This window comes from Ambystoma mexicanum, chromosome 1q (genome assembly GCF_040938575.1).
Source record: "Ambystoma mexicanum isolate Mex_15411 chromosome 1q, UKY_AmexF1_1, whole genome shotgun sequence".
NCBI lineage: Eukaryota > Metazoa > Chordata > Amphibia > Caudata > Ambystomatidae > Ambystoma > Ambystoma mexicanum.
In genome coordinates, this window is record NC_090922.1 from 1,291,260,248 (window position 1) to 1,291,287,063 (window position 26,816).

At 46.4% G+C, this 26,816-nt stretch overlaps 1 protein-coding gene across 2 annotated transcripts in view; it reads left to right on the forward strand.

The window, feature by feature from the left end:
* The window catches only part of USP24 (ubiquitin specific peptidase 24), a 2,799,104-nt gene that overhangs the window by 1,120,147 nt on the left and 1,652,141 nt on the right, over window positions 1-26,816 (forward strand). For both annotated transcript variants that reach the window (XM_069642114.1, XM_069642115.1), the window contains exon 39: window positions 6,661-6,852. In XM_069642114.1, the coding sequence (XP_069498215.1) occupies window positions 6,661-6,852 (192 nt within the window). The remainder of the gene's footprint in view (window positions 1-6,660; window positions 6,853-26,816) is intronic.

Here is a 26,816-nt window from a genome sequence, read left to right on the forward strand (position 1 = left end):
ACTGCGTAGCAATGGCAGCTGACCACATCCTGAAAGGGGAGGAAAGAGACAGCTTCCTGGAAATCAAGGATGGTAAGGAGGCAATGGGTGAATGTACCCAGTCAGGTTTGGATACTGCAGACAGCATCAGCAGATCCATGACGGCTAGTACAGTGTTACACAGATTTGCGTGGTTGAGGAAGTCGAGGTTTGCTCCAAGATGTGCAAGCTAGGCTACTCAACATGCCCTTTGACGGCTCAAGGCTGTTTGGCAGCAAAGCGGATGAGAGTTTAGAAATGTTGCAGACCTCGAGAGTGGCGGCTAAATCCCTTAGCACCGCCATTAGACAGCCTCAATACCCCTACTCTGGCTCATATTCCTGGAGGGGTAAGTCCTTTCGATTCTACTCCTCAATTTCAAGAGGAAGAGGACAAGCCAGTCAAAGACGTCTGAGAAGATTCCCTTGTGGGAGAGCTGCTAAGCCAACCCAAGCAGCTGCAACTTTATCCTCAGCCGCTGCTTAAGCCGCCTCTAAACCACTTTGAGGCCTTGACTCAAGACCCCGGTGGGAGGCAGACTTACTCAGAATCTGAATGAATGGCGAGGCATTACTTCAGATGCTTGGGCACTGGAAACTGTAGCCCATGGTTACTGCCTTCCTTTCCTAAGCAGGCTGCAGGATCATCCACCAGGGAACAACTCTTTCAAAATTCCGGATCTGCTCCTTGTGCAGGACATTTTGACCCTGCTAGAGAAAGGTGCAATAGAACATTGGTATTGCCCATACTTTCTGATTCCGAAAAAGGACGGAGGATTGAGACTCATCTTAGACTTAAGAAACTTGAACAAGTTCCTCAGGAAGGACAAATTCAAGATGGTTACCCTTTATCAAATCCTTCAGGTTCTCCAACGCCAAGATTGCATGGTGTTGTTGGACCTTCAGGATGCTTGCTTTCATGTGCCTATCCATCTTAAGCACAGAAAGTACCTGAGGTTCGCGGTTGACGGTTCTCATGATCAGTTTAGATTTCTGCCATTCGGGCTGACCTCTGCCCGAGGGTTTTCACCAAGTTGATGGCAGTGGTGGCAGCAAGCCTCAGGAGAGTGGGGATTCCCGTCTACCCCTACCTGGACGATTGGCTGATCAGGGCTAGTTCACCAGAGCAAGCCCGGGAACATCTCAGCGTAACCTGCCGCTCGCTCCACAGACTGGGCTTCTCCCTCAATTACAAAAAGTCCCACTTGGTACCAACTCAGACTCCTATTCATTGGAGCAGTCCTGGATGCTTCCTCAGGAAATGCCTTGCCACCCGAGGTGAGGGTTCAACGCATTCTGCAGATGGTTACCAAATTCCAGAGTGCCCATCATCTTCCTGACTTCGATTCTTTTTGGAGTTTGCTCGGTCTTATGGCATCCTGCATTTTCCTGGTGCCAAAGGCTTTCCTGAGAATGAGATCCCTCCAATGGGCTCTCAGGACTCAATGGTCCCAGTTCTCAGGCAGAATGTCAGACCACCTGAAAGTTCTGAGCAGAGTCTCTCAGAGCCTTCTGTTGTGGGCTTGCAAGGAAAACATTCTCAAGGGAGAATCTTTTGGGCAGCCATGGCCGGAGATAATGGTAGTGATGGACGCCTCACTCACAAGATGGGGAGCCCACACCCACGATCTAACAATCAGCGGTCATTGGTCTCCACCGGAGTCCAAACTACATATCAACCTTTTGACCTGAGGGCAATCGGACTAGCACTGAAGGCCTTTCTGCCCTTTGTAAGGGTGGAAGAATGTCCTGATATTGACGGACAATACAGTGGCCATGTACTACCTCAACAAGAGAGGAGGTGTAGGGTCACTACCACTGTGCAGACGCAATACAGGTCTGGTTCTGGGCAATTCAAGAAGGATTCGCCTTGTCAGCTGTTCACCTAGCCGGAGAGGAAAACACAGCGGTGGACATTCTGAGCAGGCAAAACAGTCTCTCCCACAAGTGGGAACTAGTTCAGGAAGTCCTTCAAGAGATCTTAACCTGTTGAGGAACCCCTCAAGTGGGTCTGTTCGCGACCAGTGTCAACCGGAAGTGCAAACTCTTTTGCTCCAGGGAATTTACTCCAAGAGGAGCTCTAGGGGACACGTTCGTGGTAGACTGGGAGTTTCCACTCCTGTACGCGTTTCCTCCAGCCCCCGTCATTCCTCACATGATCAGAAGGTTGAGAAATTTTGGGAAACTCATGATCCTAATTACCCCGGATTGGGCCAGGAGCATGTGGTACCCACACTTTCTGGACTTGTCCATCTGGCCAACAGTACATCTTCCCCAAAGAGGATCTTCTTGCAAGAGGAAGGTCGGGTTCTCCGGTCAGAGATCAAGACTCGGCCTTCACGCATGGTTTCTGAGAGGCTGAGATACAAGGATTGGGACCTTCCGGATGACGTAATGGAGATTTTGCTTTCAGCCGGAAGGCCAGAAACAAACTCTTTGTACCGCTGTCATTGGAATAAGTTCAGCAGCTGGTGCAGGGATAAGAATGTGGATCCCTTTCTGTGTGACACACCTATGGTGCTTTCCTTTTTGTTACATTTGGCAAATCTAGGGCTCCAGATTGGAATAATTAAAGGTGACCTGGTGGCGCTGTCCATTTTCAAGCGCTCTTCAGAGGAGGATTCATATTTTAAGATCCCTTTTGATTGTTCAATTTCTAAAGGGCATTACTAATGTATGTCCACCAGTTCCTTTCAATGTACCTGCATGGGATCTCAATCTTGTGTAAAGAATTTTAACATGCATTCCTTTTGAGCCTCTACACTTTTGTCCATTTGCTTATTGCAATAATGTCAGCCCACAGGGTAAGCGAGTTGCAGGCCCGTAAGCCTCCTCATACAGTTTTCCATAAAGACTGTTATTCTGAAGGTGAAACCTTCTTTCTTACCAAAGGTAGTCTCCGACTTCCACTTGTTGCAAAAAATTACTTTACCAACTTTCTATCCACCTCCCCATCCGGGGAGGGAGGAGGAAAATGTTACATAGACTGGACCCAAAAAGGGCTCGCAGTTTTTACATATCCAGAATGGCAACATTTTGCCAAAATGACCAATTATTAATTGGCTATACTGGCCCAAATTGGGTCTAGCTGTTACTAAACAAACCATATCCAGATTGGATCATCCTGTCTATTAATGAATGTTACAGATTAGCGAGCAAGGACCCGCCGGAAGGCCTAAGAGCACATTCCACAAGGGGCATGGCAACCTCTGCTGCTCTTCAAAGAGGTATCCCAAACATAGACATTTTTTCAGTGGCCACTTGGTCGTCTATCCATACTTTTGTGAGACATTACTATCTGGATTCGTCTTCCAGTCAGGGAGGACAATTTGGAAAAGCAGTACTTCATTCAGTCCATGATTAGAACTAAATTTAGTTTGTGCTCCCACTACGAAATTTATTACTGCTTTGGCAGTCTATGATAAGATGAGGAATACGTGGGAGGACACAATCCATTCGAAGAACAAGTTAATTACTCCTGGTAACGTTCTTTCGATTGGATGTTCCTCCCACGTATTCCTCATTGCCCCTCCCAGCCCTACAATTTACGTTTTCTTAACCTTTAAGCTTTCTGTGGGCCTACGGTCTATGGTACGCCTGGTAATTCCTCAGGGGAGTGGGGGGAGACATAACTGAAGCCAACAGGCGCTGCATGCACTACTTATACTGATGATGACGTCGACAGTCGGACAGAGGTCCTAAAGGGACATAGACTCGACAAGAACGGCACACAGTGCCCCTTGTCGAAAAAAAAATTCTGAAGCTGGTGAGATAATGGTCATAAGATGAGGAATACCTGGGAGGCACATCCAATTAAAAGAACGTTAACAGGGGTTAGTGACTTGTTCTTCTGTTCCATCGGCCAGTTATACACAACATGGTACATGGTGGCAGACTCCCTTAGTAGGGAACTGCGCTTCTGCAAAGCGAAGTTCACTGCATTTTCCACATGTGGGTAGTTTCCGAACATAGACCTCTTTGCCACTGAGGCCAACAGGAAATGCAGTGCATTTTTCCTGCAACTTCCCTCATGCGGGAATCCTGAGGTACGTGTTCCTATGGGATGGCAAATTTCTTTTTTCGTTCTCAGTGTTTTCAGACATCAGTTCAGACTAATATTGGTAGCCCCAACCTGGCTGAGACGTTTCTTGTTCTCAGAAGTAATCAGTCTCTTGTCGGTACCTCCTGTCAAATCACTGTTTGGTGTGCTACTCAAGGAATGGACGCCTTCTGCTTACAAGCACAGGACGTTAGAAAATTCCTCAATCAGGATGCATCTTGCAGCATATCGAGGTTTATGCGTTCTCATGGGACGCCTTCTCAATGTATGACTACTTAAATAATTCCTCAAGGGACTGTTCTCCAGCATGAGGTCTGGCATGGATTCACATGCTCATGAATATTCCCTGGCGTCAGGCTGGGAATCCTCAGTAAAAAATAAATGAATGGATTGTGTCCTCCCACGTATTCCCTGGGGTCAGGCTGGGAATCCTCAGTAAAAAATAAAAAAAGCAGTTTTTCTTTAGCCTGAAAACTGTATTTCTCCTCTAAACCAATCGCTGTCCTTTGGGTCATACAGCCCAAATCCAAGGACAGTCTCCCTAAGCTCCACCCCTGCAGATTTTCACAGCACATTTCAGTTTTGGGAGTCCTCTCTTCTTGCTCTAAGAGCCTTTTTTGATAATTCATGTTTTTTCAATAGAAAATAGTATTTTTGACCGATTTTGTTCATCGTTCGACCATAGGTCGACTACAGACAGCGGGGATCCATTGTCAGCTAAGATCAACTTTCATCAGGGATCTTCTTTTCAAAGTTCTGAGAGGCCCAGGCTTGCTTCACGCCTTCCGCCATGTGCGAGGACAAGAGGAGCCTCTTTAGGATATACGTGAACTGCAAACTGAGAAGCGTGTATGTCGAAAATCGGCATCACAAATGTTTGTATTGCCTGCATCAGGACAACAATGAGAAAGGATGCAGTTTTTGCCATGAATTTTCGAAGAAGCCAAAAAAGGACCGGTTCAGCTTGTTGGCAGCGTAACTCAAGTTGCATGCATCAAGGCACGGTCATGTCTCATCCAGGACCAGCTGGTCCCATGAGCAAACTCCCTCGGAGAAGAGTGCTTGGTCTTTTGAGGATGCCTCATCCACGGTTGGGTCCAAAAGAAGGCCAAGTTCCACGCTATGGATCCGACTGGATTCACCCCGACCCAGTATCTCAATTCTGGAAGGACACAATCGGCATCGACGTCTACATCCATGGCAAGCAAGCCAGTGAGGGGAGCTCCCTCCAAGAGGAAGTCTTTAACCCCTATGAAGCTTTGCTTACCGTCTTCAGACAAGCCTGCAAAGGGGAGGTCCTCTGGTAGCTCCTCCGTCCCCTGTTGACGATGCCATCAGTGTCCAGGACATACACTTCGTCGACAACCTAGTCAACGGTCACAATTGTGCCAATGACATCTACTGGCGCCTCAGTGATGGGGGTGGTTTCTATCGTCCAACGCCACTCCTCAAGGAGTCCGAGAAGGACAGGGAGTGACAAACGCCCGTGGAACCCCTGTCTAGACAGGGGGGGGAGCAGGGCCAAAAGAGGCATCAAGGAAGCCGGTGCGGATCTTCACAAGCTGGGAGGATAACTTGCCCGAGGACTACTACTTGGACCACGACGGGCCGTGAGCCTGCATCCATAGAGATGAACCCGGATTGACCTCCTCTATGCGTTTCTGCCGATACCTATAATCCCGCTAGATATCGGTCTACGTCTGTTCGGGTTTTCATTGTTTTGATTGCTCAGGACTGTGTCCGGACAACGTGGTACCCAGAGTTTCTGTACATGTCCATCTCCTCTCCCAGGCACCTTTCATGGAAAGTGGACCTGTAATTGTGTTTTACCTTTAGAGTAAACCTAACTTGGCAACATATCCAAACCCCTGAGGCTGGTATGGTTGACCCAAGATACAGATGAGCCTAACCTGGAAGGTTTCAGCCTACCAACTTAAACTACCCATTTTGAAGTTATCTGCAATACTGCATTTCCTTTCCCACAACCAGATAAACAATAACATTTGCCTTATGCAATGCTAGCCCCACACTACAAATATATTGTGTGGCCCTTGCCTTATTGTTTACTGTACCTTTTACAATCCTGCCTGCCCCCTGAGTCTTTAGTCTTGGCTGATCCACCACATTTAACAGTAGGACAATCAGATGAACTTGACTTAACCGTGTTGCCTAGTTGTGGGCGGAACTCTTTTATACCTTTCAAGATTTCAGAGCATACAAAAATTTCACTGTTGAGCAATATATCTGCCGATGAATAGCAGTTTGTAGCACAGCAGCACTTCCAAGGGGCAGATAGCAAATTATATACCGTGGGTGCAATATTACTAATGTTTGTGGCCACGACAGGATTGAGATATATAAGATAAAAACACACATGGTCTACTTTCTATGATATTCTGTAACTTCTTCAAACACAGTCACTCTTATGTAATGGCTGTTAAGATTGGAAGGTAGGCATGTGCATATCCCACATATAGAACTATAATGTGGAATTTCTAACTTAATGAATACTGTAAATGCTCTTATTTTAATTACCAATATGTTATTACATTTTATTTTTCTAAGTATGTACATTTCTTTCAGCTTCTGAAATGGATCAGTTAAGTTTGAGCCCGGCGGCCATGCTGGAAGATGAGATAACATGGCTGGATAATTTTGAGCCCAATCGTACCGGTGACTGTGAAACAAGTGAAGCTGACAACATTTTATTAGCTGGACATCTTAGGCTCATTAAGACCCTCCTTTCACTTTGTGGTGCAGAAAAGGAAATGCTTGGTGAGTATTCATTACACCCAATAATTTCAACTTTTCAAAGCATTTAAAAGCATGTGTAGCTTAAATAGTTGAGACAATCCAGAAATATTGAATATTACACATATAGATGTTTATACGAGACTGGCTGGACAACAGTATACATACTTGTGGTGAGGCTGAATCAAATCACACCAGGTTATCTAGGATCTAAGTGATTTTACTTCCTTCTACACTGGTTCCCTTCACTTACGTAGATGGGAATTGGTGCTGTAGGGACCTCTTTTTCTTTTTGTACAACTTTATTGTACAGGAAGCAGGGAACAACCTGTGGTTCCACTATAGCCACCAAGGGTGTGGGGGACACCCCCTCAACCCCTGCTCCCCTTGTTCGCTACAATGGTTCCGTATGGTAGATTTGATTGATATTTTCGCACAACTGAATTTCAATCAAATCTACCATGTTTTCTTTTTTTTTTTTTATTCGAGATTTTGGTATAATACCAGTTAACTACACTACTATTAGTAGGCATCATTTAGTTGAGTGAATTACATTTTATTAATTACAGATGCACATTTTAGCCAAAAGATGAAGTGGTCATGCCATCAGGTTGAGACCATGTCCCGGTTTGCCTTCAAAGCATTCATTTCATATGTTAAAAAGCATAATACATGCAAGGATGTGTAGACATTGATGGGTCTTATGGGTATCCATACACATTATGCCGGGATGATCTGACAAATGTCCCTTTGATGACTATATTTTACTTTGGAAGTAAATACTTGCATACTCTGGACTAACCACTACATAGAGGAATATGCATAGTGTGCAATTTTAATCGGCCTAAAGACTATTGCTGAGTAACTTTTGTCATGCTTGTGAGCTGGAATTGAAGAACATTAAAAATTAGATCATGCACTCTGATTTTGGGGATAAAGATTGCACCCTAACCTGAACTAATTTCAGTCATTTTTTAGGTTTTGGCTCATAGGGGTTGCTTCACGACACCCAGTGCTCCAGAAAGGATTTTGGAGTGAGATTATTTTACTCCCAATTTTTAGAATTGGAGAGTAAATTGTAAATGTTTATTTATGAAGCACTTATACACAGGTGAATTGCTTCAAATCGCTTCACGGCAGGAAGGGAACGGCATTACAGTCTCATTCTTGGGCCTTGAAGTTTCCGAATGATCTTGCAAAAATGACTAGCAGTTTGGCCTGATGTCCTTACTACAAGTGCAGGTGTAAGACAAAATGGAAGGAGAGAAGGGGGAGGAGAGTGAGAAGAACATACAATCCGTACCCGGCTAACAACGTTTTAAATAGTGCAGTGCGTGACAGATGGTAAGGCGGTAAAGGAGGGGTGAGAAGAAGCACTTACAGAAACAAAAAAAACACTGTGGGAAGTCTGGCGGCCCAGGCCAAGTACATTCTAGATAACCTAAGTGCCAGACATGGAATGAAAGGGAGGTGGGGAGGAAGGGAACAGGTGTGCCCAGTCCAGCCCTGGGTTAAGTGCCAAGAGGTTACCATTCTCAAGGAATGAGTAAGGAAGTGCACAAGTGGTTAGTGGAGTGCAGAGGCCTAGGGGCAAGTGTGAGGAATGGCGGGGGAGCCTGAGAACTGTGAGGGCTCTGAAGGTGCAGCAGGCGACCAGTTAGCAAACAGGGCCGAGTTAGGGAGGAGGGCAGTGGGCAAGAATAGAGAGTGGGTTACCAAGGGATTGACAGAGAGAAGGAGGAAGAGAAGAAAAGGGGAATGTCTTGAAGAGTTTCCGAAACTTAAGGTGATCAGGCTCAAGACGGAGAAGGGCAGTGAGGCTGTTCCAGAGGGAAGCACCTGCAGAGGCAAGAGATCTACCCCCATATCCCTGTTTTGAGAATCAACTCACCCGAAGAGAGTTGGAGGAGGGCGAACAGAGGGATCCAGAGGGAGAGTATTTAGGGGGAGAGAGTTGTAGGCTGTGCAAGCCCTGGCCCCCAAAATCCTTGTGGATTATGCAGAGGGCCTTGAACTTGATCCTTGCAGCCACGGGGAGCCAGTGGATGGATTTCAGCGCTGGAGAGATGCAGTCCCTAGGCTTGAGGCCAATGATAAGTCATGCGGTTCTGTTCTGGATGAGTTGCAGAGGTCAGAGAGTGGAAGTAAGAAGATTGAGAGAGAGAATGTGGTAATGGTCCAGTCTAGAAAGAACTGGGGCTCTGGAGAGGGTAAACCTCTGGGGGAAGGTGAGAAAAGGTTGAATACCTCTGAGGAGGTGCAGCTGGTAGTGGGATTTTTTAGCTATATCCGAGATGTGAGAGGAGAAGGAGAGTGGAGTCGAAGATGACCTCTAGGTTTTTATCGTCACTAGCGGGTGAGGGTGCAGGGCCAAGAGAGGCCGGCCATAGTGACAGTGGGGAAGCGTGAGCAGTGGTCCCAAAGAGGACCATCTCTGTCTTGCTGGCCTTGAGGCAGCGATCGTTCGCAGCACACCAGGACTGAATTGCGGCCAGACAGTCGGGGATGAGCGAGTAGGAGTAGGCCGAGGGTAGCCTGAAAGAGACCTGTGTGTCATCTGCATAACACTGAAAGTTGGTGGTGAAGGCAGAGATCATGCGGGCCAGAGGGGCCATGTAGACATTGAAGAACCAGGGGGATAGGTTAGATCCCTGGGAACACCACAAGTAGAGAGAGTGGTAACAAAGCGAAAAGACCCAGTTCCACCTGGGAAGGATGGTCAGAGAGAAAGGAGGCAAGCCATGCCAGGGCCTGATCTGTGACACCCAGGGTGTCACACAGACGAGATATCAGGATGTTGTGGTTTACTGTGTCGAAAGCAGAGGAGAGGTCAAGAAGAATGAGAACAGGGGGAGAGTTATGGGACTGGCAGTGAGCTGTGCACTATGTTGTATTTTTGACAATATTTGTTTTCAAAAGTAGATAAATATCTCCTTTGTAATTTGGAAAGAGTGTCAGAAACCCACTGGAAAGAGTGTCTCCGTGATAGAACACTGTGTAGAACATGAAAGAAAGACCTTGGCTGTGAAGCCAGCGGTGCGGGCTGCACTCCCATGTTCCACTCACATGTGGTTTGGTTTCAGTACTAGAGATTCGTCAAATACTTGTAATAGTTAAACAAATACGTTTTTAGTTGGTCTTTTTCTGCTAATTATTTCCATAAGCTTTTAATTCCTCAGTGGGAATTGAAATTATGAGGCTGAAATGTCACATAAAGGCCCTGTGCATTTCGGGTTAGAAACCCTTCCTCAGGGTCTGTGAACATGTATGCTTATATATGCCTTCTGGTTAAATCTCTTAACATGGTTAATTATACCGGTCAAAAGAACCATAGTTTTCACAATTAGACAATAAAAAACCATTCATCAATATCAGCAAAAATGGTCATCAAACTGGAACATAATTCCACAGTCAGGTATAAGTAGAAGGTACAATATATACATTACCAATATGTCAGCATAGAGTTAATGATTGGATTGTTCATCATCAAGAGTTTCGTCAATTAGGATGGATCATCGAGAGATTGCAAGAGAAAATTGTAAAAAACGTATGAGCACACTATCAAAAATAAAGGTCTTAATTATTGGTGCTGCTAAACTTCGAGTGATGGATTAGTCACTGAACTGCTATTCACATGTAAAAAGCTCCATAAAGAAATGTCACGGAGGAAAAGGAATCGTTTGTGCCTGGTCTGAAAGTTTAAAAAAGAAATGTGTCATCTGTGGCTGTGATAGTGGTGTTTAAAAAAAGGAAATCGGACGAGGTTCTTTACCTGGATTATTTTGAACGTGAGGGCTGCTGGACGCAGTTGCGGATAGCGATCAGGAAAAACTTGCTTGCTGTCTCAGAATGGCTGCACAATGTTTGGTTGCCTAGGTAGCAGTGACGCCTTCTGTAAAATCACTGATTTAGGAAGGTAGGTAACAGAGCTTGTATTTACCATCGCGCTCAAGGGAATATACAAAAAAATTTGTGATGTAGACCGTGTCAATTACCTGAAATGTTGTGAAACGTAGGAGCGGCTGGCTGCCGTTGGAGTAGATTTGCACAACGCAGCGAGATGCGTCTGTGTTCAGCCTTGCTAAGCTTGTGAGGGCTGCCTTGGAAACAGTAATGGCATGGAATGCCTACCTGATTGAGCATGCATAGTGGTGTATGGGTGTAAAACAAAACGGACATGTTTGAATGATGTTAGTAGCCTAAGTTGTTAATGAAAGAGCGAGTTATAGTTAAATATAGAACTGATTGGCTATGTGCATATTGTATATAGCCTGAGTGTAATGTTACGGAGAAAAGAAATATAATAAAAGTTGTATGAAGAAAATACAAGGCTTGCAAAAAGAAAAAATTAGAAAAGGGGTTAGCAATTCCAGTAAACAAAAAAGTAACTGGAATAAATGATGGTAACAAACTTTCAATCCAAAACCATACAAATGGTAGATGCTAGCGAAAGATAAAAAATTTAATGAAATGAAAAAATGTTTATAAGAAGCAGCTTAAATCTAATTCTTCATTCATCCCTTCTGGTGTCAGGGACCCAATTTTCTCTACCCATAGTGCTTCTCTTTGTGCTCTCAATTTCTTCATATCCATACTGTTCTTTGGTGAAAATCACCTCAAGTACTGTAAATCTTAATTGGGCCACCGTGTGACCACTTTGATTAAAATGTCTTGCTACTGCTGACGTTTGGTTGTTCACTCTAATGCAGGATTTATGTGTGTTGATGCGTACACGTTTTTTACGTGTGGTCTCCCCAACATAATACATAGCACATGGGCTTTTAATTGCGTAAATCACGTTTTCTGACAAACATGTGGCGTGTTGTTTTAATTGAATTTTCTCTCCTGCTCTTGGGTGTGTTATGTATGGTCCTTTAATGATATTATTGCAGAGCCGCAACTCATACTTGGGTGTGTTCCTGGAAATTTGTCAACCGTTTTTTGTTTCGATTTTCTGTTGTGTATCGACCAGTAGATCTTGTAGATTGTTACTCTTTTGATACACGAACACTGGTGGTTGCGCAAACAGTTCTCTAGTTCTTGTATCATTCTGTAGGATGGTCCATCTTTTTAGAACACTGTCTCTGATTTGGCGACTCTGAATCGAGTATTTGGTAACGAAAACTAATCCAGGTTTTGGTCTTTTATTTTTTTTTTGCATTAGTAGTGGAGTGCGGTCTTGTGCATCTGTTTTGATCCAGGCTGTTGTGAGGTCATCATCTGGATATCCTCTTTCTTTCAGTTTCATCTGTAGTTTATCCAATTCAAGATTGCATTCTCTTTGGTCACTTACAATTCTTTTGATTCGCAGCATCTGTCCCAATGGTAGGTTGCATAAGATAAGGAGATTTAGTCAAGATGTAAGAGCAGGTTTTCACAGGTCTTCAGAAGAGCAGTTTCCGTGCCTACGGGTGCTCTAAAGCCAGACTGATGGTCATGGAGACAACCAACAGATTCTGTGTGGAGGGTAAGCTGAGAGATAGCCAACTTCTCAAGGTGTTTTCCCAGGAAGGATGTGATGGAGATCGGTCGGTAGTCTGCTGGGAAGGAAGGGTTGGCGGATAGTTATTTAAGCAGAGGTTGCACAAGAGAATGTTTGAGAGAAGTGGGGAAAACTCTGGTGGCAAAGGAGAGGTTATAGAGGTCTGCTATGGCTGGAGCGAGAGAGTCAATGTTGTCCTTGATGGTTTTGGAAGTGCAGTGGGCCACCTGTTTGGAAGAGGCTTTCATAAACTGGACTTGTCTAGCGACCTTCTCGCGACCTTCTCGGGTGTGACCGGGTAGGGGAGAGGGAGGCAGAGAGGAGCCCAAGAGATTTTATGTTATGGTATCAGAAATTCTAGAGTGCATGTACGCCAAAGGCATCATGGCACTGGCAGTTGAGGCATGTCAAGGGGAGCTAAAAGAGGTGAGTTTTCAGACTGCGGCGGAATACAAGATAGTCCACAGTGGTACAGAGGGCAGCAGGCAGGGCATTCCATGCTTTGGCGGAGGCCACCGGAAAGGCCTGTCCGCCAACACGAGAGAGTCTGACCTTGGGCACTGCTGCTACATAGGCTGACTGAGAATGAAGGCAACGCGATGGCACATATTGTAAAAATACATTTGAAGATATTCTGCCCCTATGCCACAGAGAGTGCGGTGGACAAGACAGAATGACTTAAACAAAACCCGCTGCTCCACTGGAAGCCAGTCGAGCTGTCTGAGCAGAGGGGTCATGTGTGCCCCGTAGGAGGGGCGCAGCACAGCCCTGGTGGCTGCGTTCTGTAGAAGTTGGAGGCATTTTAGAAGAACCCGTGGCTGAGCTAAATCCAGTGAGTTGCAGTAATCTACTGCACTCCGCACAAGGGCAGCCACCAAATGTTTCCTGGATGTAAGGGAGCACCTTACGCAGAATGCATAATTTAAAGTGACCGCATTTGCAGATGGCAGCAACCTGCTCATGCATCCACTGGGAAGATGTAATTAGTACCCCCAAATTTCGGACAGAGGGAGATGAAAGGGGAAAAGGGTCCAGAGATGTGGCCCAAAAATCACTCTTCCAGAACAAAAGGGGTGTTAGTCCCCACAACCGGTACCTCTGTTTTGTTTCCATTTAGCTTAAGCCAATTTACTGTCATCCACGTCTCCAGATCTTCCAAACACATCTAAAGGCGGGCGGCAGTGTCAGGGCGAGTAAGATCAAGACGAAGCAGAATCTGTATCATCTGCGTAAGTAATAGCGAAAGCCATGAGAACAAATGAGGGACAGGAGGGGTTGAATATAGACATTATAAACAGTATTGGAGAAAGAGCGGACCCCTCAGGGACACTGCAGTCAAGCCCCATTGGTTGGGACCGGAAGGGAGTGAGGGAGACGGATTGAGAGCGGTCGGAGAGAAACAACGTGAACCATCTCAGCACCTGTCCGGACAGACAGGCCGAAGATAGACCGGAGATCAGGGTGGGGTGGTCCACCGTGTCAAACGCGGCAGACAGATCGAGCAGCAACACTGCTCCAACTCCCCCCTGATCCACCAGATGAGCCAGGTCGTCCATTACAGAGTTTAGGACAGATGTTTTTGCAAGAATGGGTGCAGAGGCGAGAGAGGTTAGAATGTCCTGTGTGTTTGCGGTGAAGTGAATAGGCAGGGCCGAGCAAAGGGCCTGGGTGGGTGCAGTAGAGGATGACGCTGCAGTAGGGTTGGCCAGTTCCTTGCAGACATTGAAAAGTTCAGCTGTGTTAGATGTTGCTGTGATGCGGGCTTGAATATGGACTCTCTTTTTGGATCGGGTGAGCAGTCAGTATTGCCTTTGAAGAAGGCTGCAGGCCAATTTGTCAGAGGGTATACCTGAGGACCTCCGTTTCCGTTCTGCTGCTCTGCACTTGTGTTTAAGGGCAGCCAGATCAGAGTCGCATCAAGAGTTGCACTTTTTTGGCAGGCTTCAGCCGGAACCCACATGACAAGGGCAAGAATGTCTAGGTTAGTTAGGGCTGTCAGGGTGGGAGTCAGCCACAGGAGTCGAAGGAGAAGAGTAAGTGGAGGCAAAGGCACCCATGCCACTTTTCAGGGGTCTAAAGAACTTGAAGGCGACCGGCGGTGCAGTGTATGCCGCTGCTAAAGGAGGAGAGAGCTTCCAGTGTGAAGAGAGAAAAGAGTGATCGTCCCGGAGCGTGAGGTAGTAAGAGGGATAGAGAGAGGCATATCGGAGGAGATTAGAGCACCCAAGGTATGGCCTGCTTTGTGTGTCGGACCAGAGGGTAGAATGGAGAGTGAAAGAGTCGCATCGGTTGTGGAAAGGTCCTATTCCAAGAGAGTCAAAAATAGTTTCCGCCTTCGCAAGAGAGTAAAAGGTATGATAACTATCCAATTTGTGCATGAAATTAAAACTGTTAGAAAACATTAGTGACAAAACAGCTGTATTTGAAAGTGGTCCCAGAAGTTCAGGTGTGTCACGCTGCAGCACGTGCTCGGCCAGCTGGAGGCTGGGGACTTTCTGATGTCGTTTGATCTAGAGGACCTGTATTTCCACATCCCCATAAACAAAGGTCGCCAAGTTTCTATGCTTCGTCTTTCAAGGGAAGCATTATCAGTTCAAGGCTCTTCCCTGCAGACTTAAGTCAGCGCCCAGAGTCTTCAAGTGCTTGGCGCCGGTGGCGATCCATCTATGACTGCAAGGGATCCACGTTTACCCTTACCTGGAGGACTGGCTCATCCGCGCCAGATCATAGGACGTTGCCGTCAACCACACAGCATGGACCGTCCAGCCGCTGACAGAATTTGAGTTCTGAGTTCTCAGTGAATTATACAAAGTCCTGCTCGACTCCTTCGCAGGACATGCTGTTCCTTGGCTCTAGGCTCAACACAGTGTCATACCCGGCGTCACCATTGGCGGAAAGGATATCTGCCATCTTGGGCAAAGTGCAACGGCACGGCATGATGTTGTCATGCATATACCGGATTTGGCTCTGCATGTTACAGATGCGCCCGCTGCAGGAGTTCCTCGATGCCCGTTGGGTCCAGGTGTCCGGAGGCTTCCAGGACCGGATCACACTCGACGAGGAGTTACGTCGAACGATATGATGGTGGGGCGTGTGCTCCAATATCGCTGGAGGCACGGATCTCTAGAGCCCCCTGTACCAAGAGACGGTCACACCGGACGCCTCCCTGGAAGGATGGGGAGCACACACTGGACGTCTTCACACAAGAGGCCTGTGGCTGTCGTAGGAGACGAAATTACACATCAACGTGCTGGAACTACAGGCGGCGTGTTGGGCCCTCAGATCTTTTCTGCCGTCCCTCAAGGGCAAAGTGGTGAGGGTCTTCACGGACAATACCACCACAATGTTTTACATCTGGAAACAGGGCAGCACCCGATCACCAGCGCTCTCCAAGGAGGCGCATGACTTGTGGCACTGGGCCGTCGGCCAGTGGATGTTCCTCATTCCGCTTCACCTGGCAGAGTAAGGAACACCGCTGTGGATTCCCTCAGCAGGGAGTTTAGGCAGGATCAAGTGGACATCCTTTTCCTCAAACGGGGCCATCCCCAGATCAATCTGTTTGGGACAACGACGAACACCAAGTGCCGGAGGTTCACCAGCAGATTCCCCCAGACAGGGAGCATGGGGGACGCATTCTCATTCGTTTGGGAAGGCCGGTTTCTGTATGCGTTGCCTCCGTTGCCGCTGCTACTTTGAGTCATCAGTCAACTCAGACGGTACTGGTACAGGATGATCCTCATTGCACCAGCGTGGCCGAGGCAGATCTGGTACCTGGACCATCTCGGCATGTCGGCGTCCCCTCCACTCAAGCTGCCAGTGGTCGCGGATCTTCTTGCCAGGGAAGGAGGTGCAATTCTTAACTACGACCCAGGGTCTTTGAACCTGAAGGTCTGGCTCCTGCAGCATTAGAGTTCGGTGGTTACGATCTTCTGCGAAATGCAAGGAGATACTTGCCAAGGCCAGGGCGTTGTCTATGTTGAAATGCTACAGACACAAATGGAAGCGCTTTGCGACTTGGTGTTGGTCGCAGAAGATTAACCCTCTCAGGGTCAAGGCCCCTCAAGTGCTTCAGTATTTACTGTCATTGGCTAAATTGAGACTGGCCAATGCCTCCATCAAGGTACATATGGCGGCTATCTCCTGCTACACCACGCCTCTGGGACGATCTTCACTGTAGTCACACTGTCTAGCCAAAGAATTCATCAAAGGACTGTTATGTTCGATCCCGTCTGTGAAGGCTCCGGCCCCGGCGTGGGAACTCAACGTGGTGCTGACTAGACTCATGGGGGCTCCATTTGAACCTATACATTCAGCTTTGCTCAAATTTCTGTTGTGGAAGACCGCGTTCCTCGTGGCCATCACCTCTGCAAGAAGGATAGGCCCTGTCCTGCAAGCGGCCCTACTTGGCTTTTCACGAGACAAGGGTGTTGCTGCGGACGCACCCTTCCTTCATGCCCAAGGTTCCATTGGGATTTCATCTCAACGAGCCCTTGGTGTTACCTGTGTTTTTTTTCAACGCCTTTGTCGCCGGCTGGAAGGACTTTGCACTCACTGGATGTGGCTTGAGCTCTGAAGTTTTATGTATCCCGCACAAAGAGTTTCTGGACAACCTCTCATCTTTTTGTGAACTTTGGTCCTGTGAACCATGGGAAGGCCCTGCCCAATGCTTCCATTTCCAGGTGGCTCTCCGGCTATATCACTCACTGTCAACGGTTGGCAAACCGACCGTTGCCTGGCCGTCCGAGAGCCCATTCTACCAGAGCGATCGCTGCTACCACAGCATTCCTGTCTGGTGTGCCCCTGCTGATCATTTGCTGGGCTGCTACGTGGAGGTTGACACACACCTTCACAAAATTCTATTGCATCGACAGGGATTCCAGGGAGGTGTCCAGAGTCGGCAGTACTGCGCAACCTTTTCGATTGACTGTGAGCCTGGTGAGGAGGTAAGAGATTGCTTCTGTTGAGCCTTGCCACCTCCCGTAGTTGTGCAGGTTTGTACTACTGTGTATGAGCATGTGATCTCATGCCAGACCCCATGCTGTAGAAGGAACAAGTTACTTACCTGTAACTGTTGTTCTCCTGCATGGGTCTGGCATGGATTCACATTTGAACCCTCCCGCCTGCCCCACTTCTCTTGGTCCTACTGCCACTTTACATGCTACCAAATCTGAAGATGGCTGCCAGAGGCTGGGGGCAGTATGACCCAGAGCCTAGTGAATGGTTTGTTGGAGAAAGACAGTTTAGAAACGAAACTGAAACTTTTTTCGTTTACCGAGGATTCTCAGCCTGACGACGAAGAATATTCACAAGCATGTGAATACATACCAGACCCATGCTGGAGAACAGTTACAGGTAACTAACTTGTTCCTTAGAAAAGCGCAAGACTGCTCAGTACTTTAGCTTGCTGCAGAAAATGCCAACACATGTGCGTGCTTTGTTATTACAGCACCTCTGTTAGGAAATGCAGGTACTGTCCTAAAACATAGCAGTCCTGCTAAGAAATCTGGGCATAAAGCAATCCGCCCTGTTGCGAATATTTGGCTATGTGCCATGACATGTGGATATCAGCTCTGCTGATAAATTAGGCAGATTTGACTGAATAGATAGCAGTCCTCTTGAGAGGTACCGGTACAATCTGTGCCACTCAAAATATATACAGCACTACTTCTATCTGTATCTATAATTCCTGCTTGCAGGAGGTGGCCAGAAAGGGAATTAAAGTTCAGACCACATGCCTAGCTATTTGTTCCTCTGTAAGAAAACAAACTATGTATAGTGCCCTTTCATGCAAGCGAACACATGTAATCATAAGACTATAGAAAACACATGTTCATATAGAACACCCAAAAAGAATTTCCTTCTCCGAAAAGCTGAAAAACTTCTTGCTGGGAGGCTCTCCTCAAACTTCAAGATCAAGAACCCCAAATTGATGTGCTTCTGTGATGAAAAGAAAGCAAAGTATGAAATGTGTTATGCTCACCTGATATCCACAGGGACGCCACCCAGCTGGGTTACTCGCTGGTATGCTTCTCAGCTTTGCCCTAATGTGGTCTGCGGGGAAGGTTCTGCCTGAAAATACAGGACGACTGTGTTCAAGACTGACCGACTGGGGTAAGTATCCTCCCTCCACCCCGTATGCTTTCAGTCCCTCTGGCGCCCTCTCCTCACCTTGTGGTAGAATTAGGCGTGCTCTCCGTCCTGCCTTCTTTGCAGGGGCGCGTTGTCTTTCATGGGCGAGTGCGGTCCAGTTACTTCACTGACGCCGGCCCGTTTGATATTGTTCAGGTAGGTCTTATTGCTGTTCTTTAGTTTTGTTGCTATCCTGCATGCCTTTCTTTGTTTAAAATGTCTCTTTTTTTTCTCCCTTAGGTATGCGGAGCTTCAGCGCAGCGAACTGGCTTGGTTGAGCCCCGCTGGTAAATGATGGCGCATTAAGAGCGCTATGATGCGGTAAGTAAGCGCTATGTGCAGCGCTGCAAAGTCTTGCCTTTGCTAATCTGTGTTTTCCTTCCTTGTAGGTCGCAGTGTTCATCGCGAGTGGAATGTCCGGAGTGGTGCCAGCCGAGAGGCGACCAGCCAGGTAAGCCTTTTGAGCAGTTTGTAAATGTCTCTACAGCTTTCTTCAATGTTGCCTTCATCTTCCTCTTTCAGGTCGTTCTGTGCGGGAGGCGTGCAGATTCGAGGAAGCTGTTCTCAGTAGCTGCGGGTGTTTAAAGATGAAGACTGCAGATAAGATGCTGCTGCTAATGATGTTCCTTTTGTCTCCTTGCAGGTTCCGCTTCTCCGAGGTTCGAGGGAATAGCTGGACACGGTGAGCGTCACGTTACAAGCTGCAAAGTAACATGAAGCATGTTCTGCAGTCAGGGTGTGGTTTATATAGCCCAGGTAAAGTAGTACCAGGAAAGTGGTTCCAGGCCTGCCACACCCAAAACACTAGAGTGCATATCTTGGTTCTTAGGAATCAAGCTATGTGGATGCCTCCATGTTGGCTGACAATACAATAAAGTAGTTCCCAAGCACATTGTTGTTCATGGTGTATGAGCCTGGGGCCATTGGCGCCAGGACTGACCCCATGAGGGCTTTTGAAGAGGATGCCAGGCTCCAGAGGCCCGAGTCCTGTCTCCACTTGTTCAATGGGTTTGCCAGAGGGGGTTTTGAGCGAGGGTCGTGACAAATGGCCATGCTGCGGAAACTTTGCTGCCTCTATTAAAGCGGATTAAGAACAAGGAAAATGAAGCAGAAATGCAGCCCTCGTTTAAGACAATTTTCATTTTACATGATACTACTACCTGTGTCCTAAAGCAAAATGAAAGCATGTTCATGATTCAAGATGCTTTAATAAAACTGTAACCTACAAAATACAAGCAGTTGAACAAAGTGAACAAAACAAAAATTCCCTTTTGCATTACTCGTATATTATTATCTTGATAGAATCATTAGCAGAGAACTGTGTTAAGAAAATTAAACGGACCAGGACTCATCCCAGTTGCTTACTTTAAGCAACTGGATAGATTTCTAAAGTAAAGAGTGGATTTGCAAGCTGCTGCTGGCCAGGCTGTCACCAGTGAGCTTCATGATCAATGGGGTGCTGCCATAAATAGTTTGTGTGAATGGTATGCAAGGGGATTTAAAAGGGCTGAATTGACAAGTTTTCTGTGCATAAAAAAGCCTGATACTCACCTTATCTGGAGGGCTGACGACACCCATTGAAGAAAACCATTTTGTGCTAAAAGTTTGAAACCGGAACAATGACATTCTTGGATAAATGTACCTCTTTGCTTTGATCATGTTCTCCCTCTTTCAACACTTATGCTGTATAAGGGTTGGTGGCCCATGACACAATAGGACATAGGCAGTCTCTGCGTTTGTCCATTTGATGCTGTCATTTGGATATTGCATGTGACCTCATAAACCTGACTGCATGTTTTTTTGCTTTTTATTGTCTCCCATGACCCGAGTCATGTATTTATCGCCGTTATTTGTATGAGCGCCATATGCAATGTAATTCCCTTTGGGGAGGATAAAACAAAAGGTAAACCATACATGTACAAATGTACAGGGTGATAAATGACTTCTAGTGGATTCCTTCTTCTTACAGATTTCTCCTCTTGGATTTATCGTAACCAACACCATCTGTCTTTGGACAATCACTAGTGAGCACAGTGTGGACACTCGCCTACTCTTCGTTGGCTCGCATACCTCTGGATGTGACGTCATGGGCAGTATCTGTAGCGCACATCATTCCTGTTTGGAAAGATTTTCTTGTTGCTGCTTTCCACCATAGACATCTATAAAAGTATCCAACTTTTTGCTGTTTTTAACCTGTGCTGACTTTTGGAGGCAAGTCAAGCTTTTTGATGTATTCATCCTGCTTAGCTCATCATTTTGATTTCACTAAACAGTCCCTATAGCTGTTAGCCCTGGGAGATTATGTCTTCCATTAGGAAACTCCATGTTTGTGTTATACTGCACACATCAGAGATGGTGCCCTTAGAGGGTCGCCTTTTCAATGGGTCGCCAACTAGAGTGGAAGATATATATGCACAAGGAGGCTGCGATAAACTGCCTCTCCTCGATGGGCTTCTCAGTGAACTACAGCAAATCCTTGGTGGCTCCTTCCCAACGGGTGCTCTTCCTGGGAGCACAGTTTGGCACACTCTTGCATGGCTATCACATCCACCGAAAGTCCTAACTCTTCTTTCTAAGGCAAAAGCACTTTCACAGCCACAAGCTGCCTCAGTCCGGTTGCTGAAATCCCTACTAAAGATGGTGGCACTGATGACTTTGAATGAGACCTGTCCAAGAGTTTCGAGATGACCGCTGACAGCAAGTCACGTCCATTGGGACTTCAAATTGTTCCTTGTGTGTCCTTTCCACAATGCCCTTTGCTGGTGGTGAGAAGGCACTCACCTCATATACAGGCAGCTCTGTTCCCATCGGGTTACGGTTACTACAGATGTGTCAATGGAAGTTTTGGGAGCCCACACCAGTGATATTCACGCCAGCGATTTCTGGTTGGAAGAAAAAAGTCCTTGCATATCAGCATCCTAGAGTTGGGAGCAGTGTTCTATTCTCTGAAGTCATTTCTCCTCCACTTGCAAGGGAAGGTGGTTTGAGTGTTCACTGACAATACTCTCCACCCCCCACGATTCTATATCCTCTCCTGTCTGCTGAAGCACGATCCCTTTAACAGTAGGCTTTCTCATATTTCTGTCTCAGTTTCACCTGTCCGACATCTACAACTCCATTGCCGATTCCCTTATCTGAGAACTTAGTTCCTGCCACTGGTGGGAGCTCCTCCTCAGTCAAGCTCTTTGCATCTTCCATGACATACGGGACGCCAGACATCGACCCGTTTGCCACCAGAAACAACCCCAATCCGTATTTGCCGACACTGAAAGAAAGGCTGATGCCTGAGAAAAAAAGATAAAGAAAACTAGCGTCCCAAAAAGGCGAACAAGATATCCCTCTCAGCACTCTTCCTCTACGGTTTCCCACAAAAAGAATAGGAAGCACACAAGCATAGGCACGATTCCGACTCTTGGGAGGAAAGGGGAAAGTCATACCCATCTAAGGGGCCTGAGGGAGGAATTTAAACAGCAGATGCTCTAAATCTTGGAGAATGCCACCGCGGGTACGGCTTTGGCCTATACCCCAAAGGCAGCACTATCACCAGTTGTGACAACGCTAGGGTGTTGAAGTCGGGTGTCACGCCCTTGAGCTCCACTAATTTGAAGGCAGCCCCGGCGGCCCTTCCAGCAGTGGCGTAGAGTGTCTTCATCGGGTCTGCCCAGCAGCATCGACATTCGACCAAAACTATGCACCGAAGTCCTGGTCGGGGTTCTTCGAGTCTGAGAACCATCTTTGGTTAAGCAGGAGATCCTATCCCTTTCGGGATGGAGCAGATTTGTATCTCATGCTCTATTTCTTGAATGGCCAGGCTGACCTATTTGAGGTAGCTGCAGGGCGCCATGACGTGAGCGGGCTGGACGGTTCCCCTGACATCGAGCTGCAGCAGATGTTGCCTTGCACTCACCTGAAGGCCCAATACAGGGAAATAGTCCTGGGTGGTTGTGGCTCTCACCCTCTGTGCTGCCGTCAGGCCTTTACAGACAAAGGATCAAAGTTTGAGAGTGCCTTGCCTTTCAGTGCAGCATTTTCAGGCACGATGTGCTCAAACTCGACCTTACAAACATGTATAAACTGGCAAGGGCCAATTTGCTGTTTCTTATGACCCATCCAAGCCCCAAACTACTCGTGCTCTAGGCTGCCAGCGTGAACTCAAGGCGTTGACTTCAAACTGCTTGATGAACAGGGAGTCAAAGAGGAAGTCGCCTTTGTGAAAAACATCTTTGCTTCATGGAGGATGGCGCTAAATGGCATTTGTACCTTTGCAAAATATTCGCATATTATGTGGAGTACAATTTCTGAAACAGCTGACCACATCCCAGCAGGCAAGTGAGTGATTTGTGGACATAGTCAATGACGGCAAAGACGTGGTGTGCCAAGCCCTCCAAGCGAGTCTTGGTGCCGCAGATTGTGTTGGGATGTCGATGTGGACCTCACTGGGGTTCCAGAGAGGCGCCTACCTCCGAGGGTCAGGGTTTTCTGCGAATGCGCAGGCAAAATGACTAAACATGTCCTTTGACAGTGAGCACCTCTTTTGTCCTACGGGCATTGAATTTCTCCAACGTTTCAAGGCGTCAACTAGCAGGAAAGCCAGTGGGTCCTTTTCAATTGGCTCCAAATCAGACTTTAGGGACTCTACCACTTCCGTAAGGAAGTCTCTACTTACCTAGGCCAGCCAGAGCCAGATACAATTCTCAAATCCCGGCAGGGGTAGAGGGGCCTCAGAAACATAGCAGATCACCGAGAGACAGTCTGATGAAGCAGAACCCAACCAGGAACAGATGCAATCCAGCCAACCAACCTCCAACAACCGCCCGAGAAACCAGCAAGGAATTACCCTAACCAGACCAATTGCCTTGAGAAAAACCATCGGTTGAAACACGTGTCGGCACTTAGAAATCCTAAGCATGTCGCTTTATGATAAGCGTTAAGACCAATGTACGCACTAGAATGTATGTCACACAGGTGACAACCATTGCCAACCAAACAACATGTTACACTAATAAAACTAAGAAAAGACCTACTAAACTGACAATTGAACATAGGACTTCACGCGATCAAGCGCCAAAGTACAAAAAAGGGGTTCCAAACACAACAGCCTCAAAAGGCCAGTCTTCATTGGCTTCATTTTCCCCACTTGTTTCTTCAGTAGGAGGAAGAGTCTCCGGGCGCTGGGACACGTGGAACTAAGATGCCTGGGGCCTTCAGTTGGTCCAGTTGGGATATTGCATCCCTTTTCTCAAGACCACTGGACAGATCACCACACCTTACTTATGAGCTGAAACTGAAGCTCCAGGAAGAGCTGGGAGCCCTACTGATTATGGGTGCAGCAGAGCAAGTGCCAGCTTTGGGAGAGAGATTTGTGTTGGTAAATTCAGGATGGTGACCCTGAGGGAGATTCTGCAGGCTTTGCAGCTCCTGGACTGGTTTGTGTCACATGATCTTCAAGGCACCTATTTTCATGTGCCAATCCATCTGAAGCACTGGTGATCTCCTGGGGTGAGGTGGGGTGGGGGAGGAGGAGGGCAGCACTCTTCAGTTCAAAGTTCTTCCATTTGTCCTAACCGCTGCTCCCACAGTTTTCACTAAGCCGATTGCTGTAGTGGCGGTCCACCTCAGGACACACCTTCCCATGTTAGACCACTGGTTGATCTGTGGGGAGGTCCCCAGAGCAGATTTTGAGGCACTTTGAGGACAGCTGCTCCCTGCTTCACATCTTGGGCTTCTCCCTGAATTTCCAGAAGTCCCATACTACAGCAATGCGGAGGCTTCAGTGTATCGGGTGGGGCATTTCCCCTGAATATTTATGAACTTTTTATTGGTTTAAACACAATACAGATACTAATTTCCAATGTCATTAAATCGATGCGATCAAGATTGTCCACATCAAGTGTGTTTGAGTCTGATAAATGTAGAACATATATTTCTCAAAATGTAGCAGTCCCTACAGTGTGCTTTAGGGGCCCACCCTCCAGCCAACCCTGGTTTTCCCAACAACAGTTCACACACAAGGTCCAAAGATTCCATCCTCTCTTACTCCAAAGCCCCCTACCATCTTCAAATTACCTCTACTGGCAATTACATGGTACAACGTATATCTCATCCCAGATGCCTTACCCCTCTCAAGACCCTCAAGTCAGATGGAGATTGAAATATATCCAGCAGCTCATGCCATATACTGAAGCAGCTAGCCTCTGCTTCAACCGACTGAAGCAGCTAGCCACTGCTTCAACCGACTTCATTTTTCATTTAGGCTTTAAAAAGCTCTTGAAATCAGTATGCCAGCATACCCCAAACCAACCCCAGCTCCCCCCAGGAGGTCTACCATGTCATCACAATGTTCTGTTTACCAAGAGCTAGATCCAAAGATGAGGCCTTTTCCCCGGATGCGAGAGTCTCCAGAATCTGATAGTCATATGGTTCCAGAAGTCCGTAGTCTGCCAGCATCGGCCGTACTCTCTCTTTGGTCTCATGGCCTCCTGCATTTTCCTGGTGTCAGAGGCCACGCTGCGGATGCAATCTTTTCAGTGGCTTCTCGGGGCTTAGTAGTCACAATATTTTGGTGAAATGTCAGATATCAAGGGCAGTGGTAAACTGTATTTTGCTGCGTACTGTTCCTCCTCCTTCACTTCATGGGCTGACTGATTTGACTAAATTGTTAGAAACTGCAAGTTTTGACACATTGCTCTCCTGCTCACTTTGCTTTATATTGCTGGCTAAATTGTTTAATTTGTTAATTTGCCACATCGCAGCCTCTTTGAGTGCCTCCGCGAACCCCATTCCCTCTTCCTGCTTGGTGCCCTTCTTCAGTAGTTGATGCAAGCAAGTGTGCCTATAGAGACACTGAGAAGTGATTACCCCTCACTACTTCGGTACTAGGAAGAGATTGAGCACTTATGATCACACACACATGAATCTAACAATAGACCTATTCACAGAAAGTCAACAAAATATGGCAGTCGCAAAACTAAAAATGGGCAAGAATAGCCAAAACACACTAAAGTACAAGCAATCAAATTTTAATCATATATCTGTAAAAAAGCTTAAACTGTTTTATACAACCATGAATTATAAAAAGTACAAAAAACATAAGTATAATCATTACATCAAGCGGGGGAAGGCAAAAAACAAAGGGAAAGGAAAAATGGGTAAATCAATACACCCTATGGTCCTATGAAATGGTTACCAAAACGCCTAACTTTAGACATTTTTTGCGATGTAAGGTGTCGGCCAAATGGTGGATTGGACATTTTCTCAGATATCCATACATAGGTCAGTATTGTGGCCATCTTCAGGACGGATGATTTCTTCATGGTAAGCCTTATAGGTGATGTATCACTGACATCATGGATCTAAGGAGATGTATATATATATTATTACCTTGTGGTTCACAAAAACAAAGAAAACTAAATAGTGATGTGTGGGTTCATTTTTTACAACCGATAGGTAAAAAAATGTAGTTAGCCTGACATTCTAATATACTATTTGTAAAAGGCGGAACTCTACATAGAAGCATTGTTTCGTGTTGACAGACTGTTGGTTGTATTATAACAAAACCTTTAAGAACAAACAGTTAAATACAAACAGTTGACATAAAGTGTGACACATAAGGGAAAACAATCTTTCTTATTATCACTAGACCGAGTGTGAAAAACAGAGAGGAAATCAGCCATTAAATGAGATGCAGGGCTTGCATCGAGAGTCGCCTTAGCGAAGATTCTGTGGCAAGGCGCACCTATATTTATTCATTCAGGAGGACAACGTGGTCACTATAAAAAATAATAAATAAATGTGAAGTGACTGTTTAGTTAATAATCCATGCTGAAGTTCACAAGACCATGGTGGTGGTCCATATTAATTAAAGCTAATAACAGGTGCATAAATCACCCTAAATGTTGGAATAGCTCAGTTTACATCAAAGGGCGTGAAGTGAATTGCTAAAGTGCGTGAGGTTTCGAAAAAGCTCAATTAACAATTCCTGAAACTCACTTTATAAAAATGTCAGCATTGTTTAATGGAAGCTGATATTTGCTCGCTGAATGCACTGTGCTTTCAGGCATTGGTACGAGTCATGGAGGACCCAGACACACAGTAGTGCTAATGGAGTCAGTCTCTGAGTAAACACAAGAAACCATGCAAATAAGTTAATTAAATAAGTAAAGAAACCTTTCATAATGTGCAGAGGGAGAAGTGAATAGATAAAAGAGGATTGCATGTAGCATCCCGATGTTAATACCTTAAACAGCTCAATGAGCAAGAGAAAAGGGATAGCTCATGACGTAGTCTCCGATGTAGATGGGAGGGAGCACATCAATCAGCTGCACTTTAAGTTAAATAGTGCATTCCGTCTGTTCCAAAAAGCGTATCTTGATAGAAT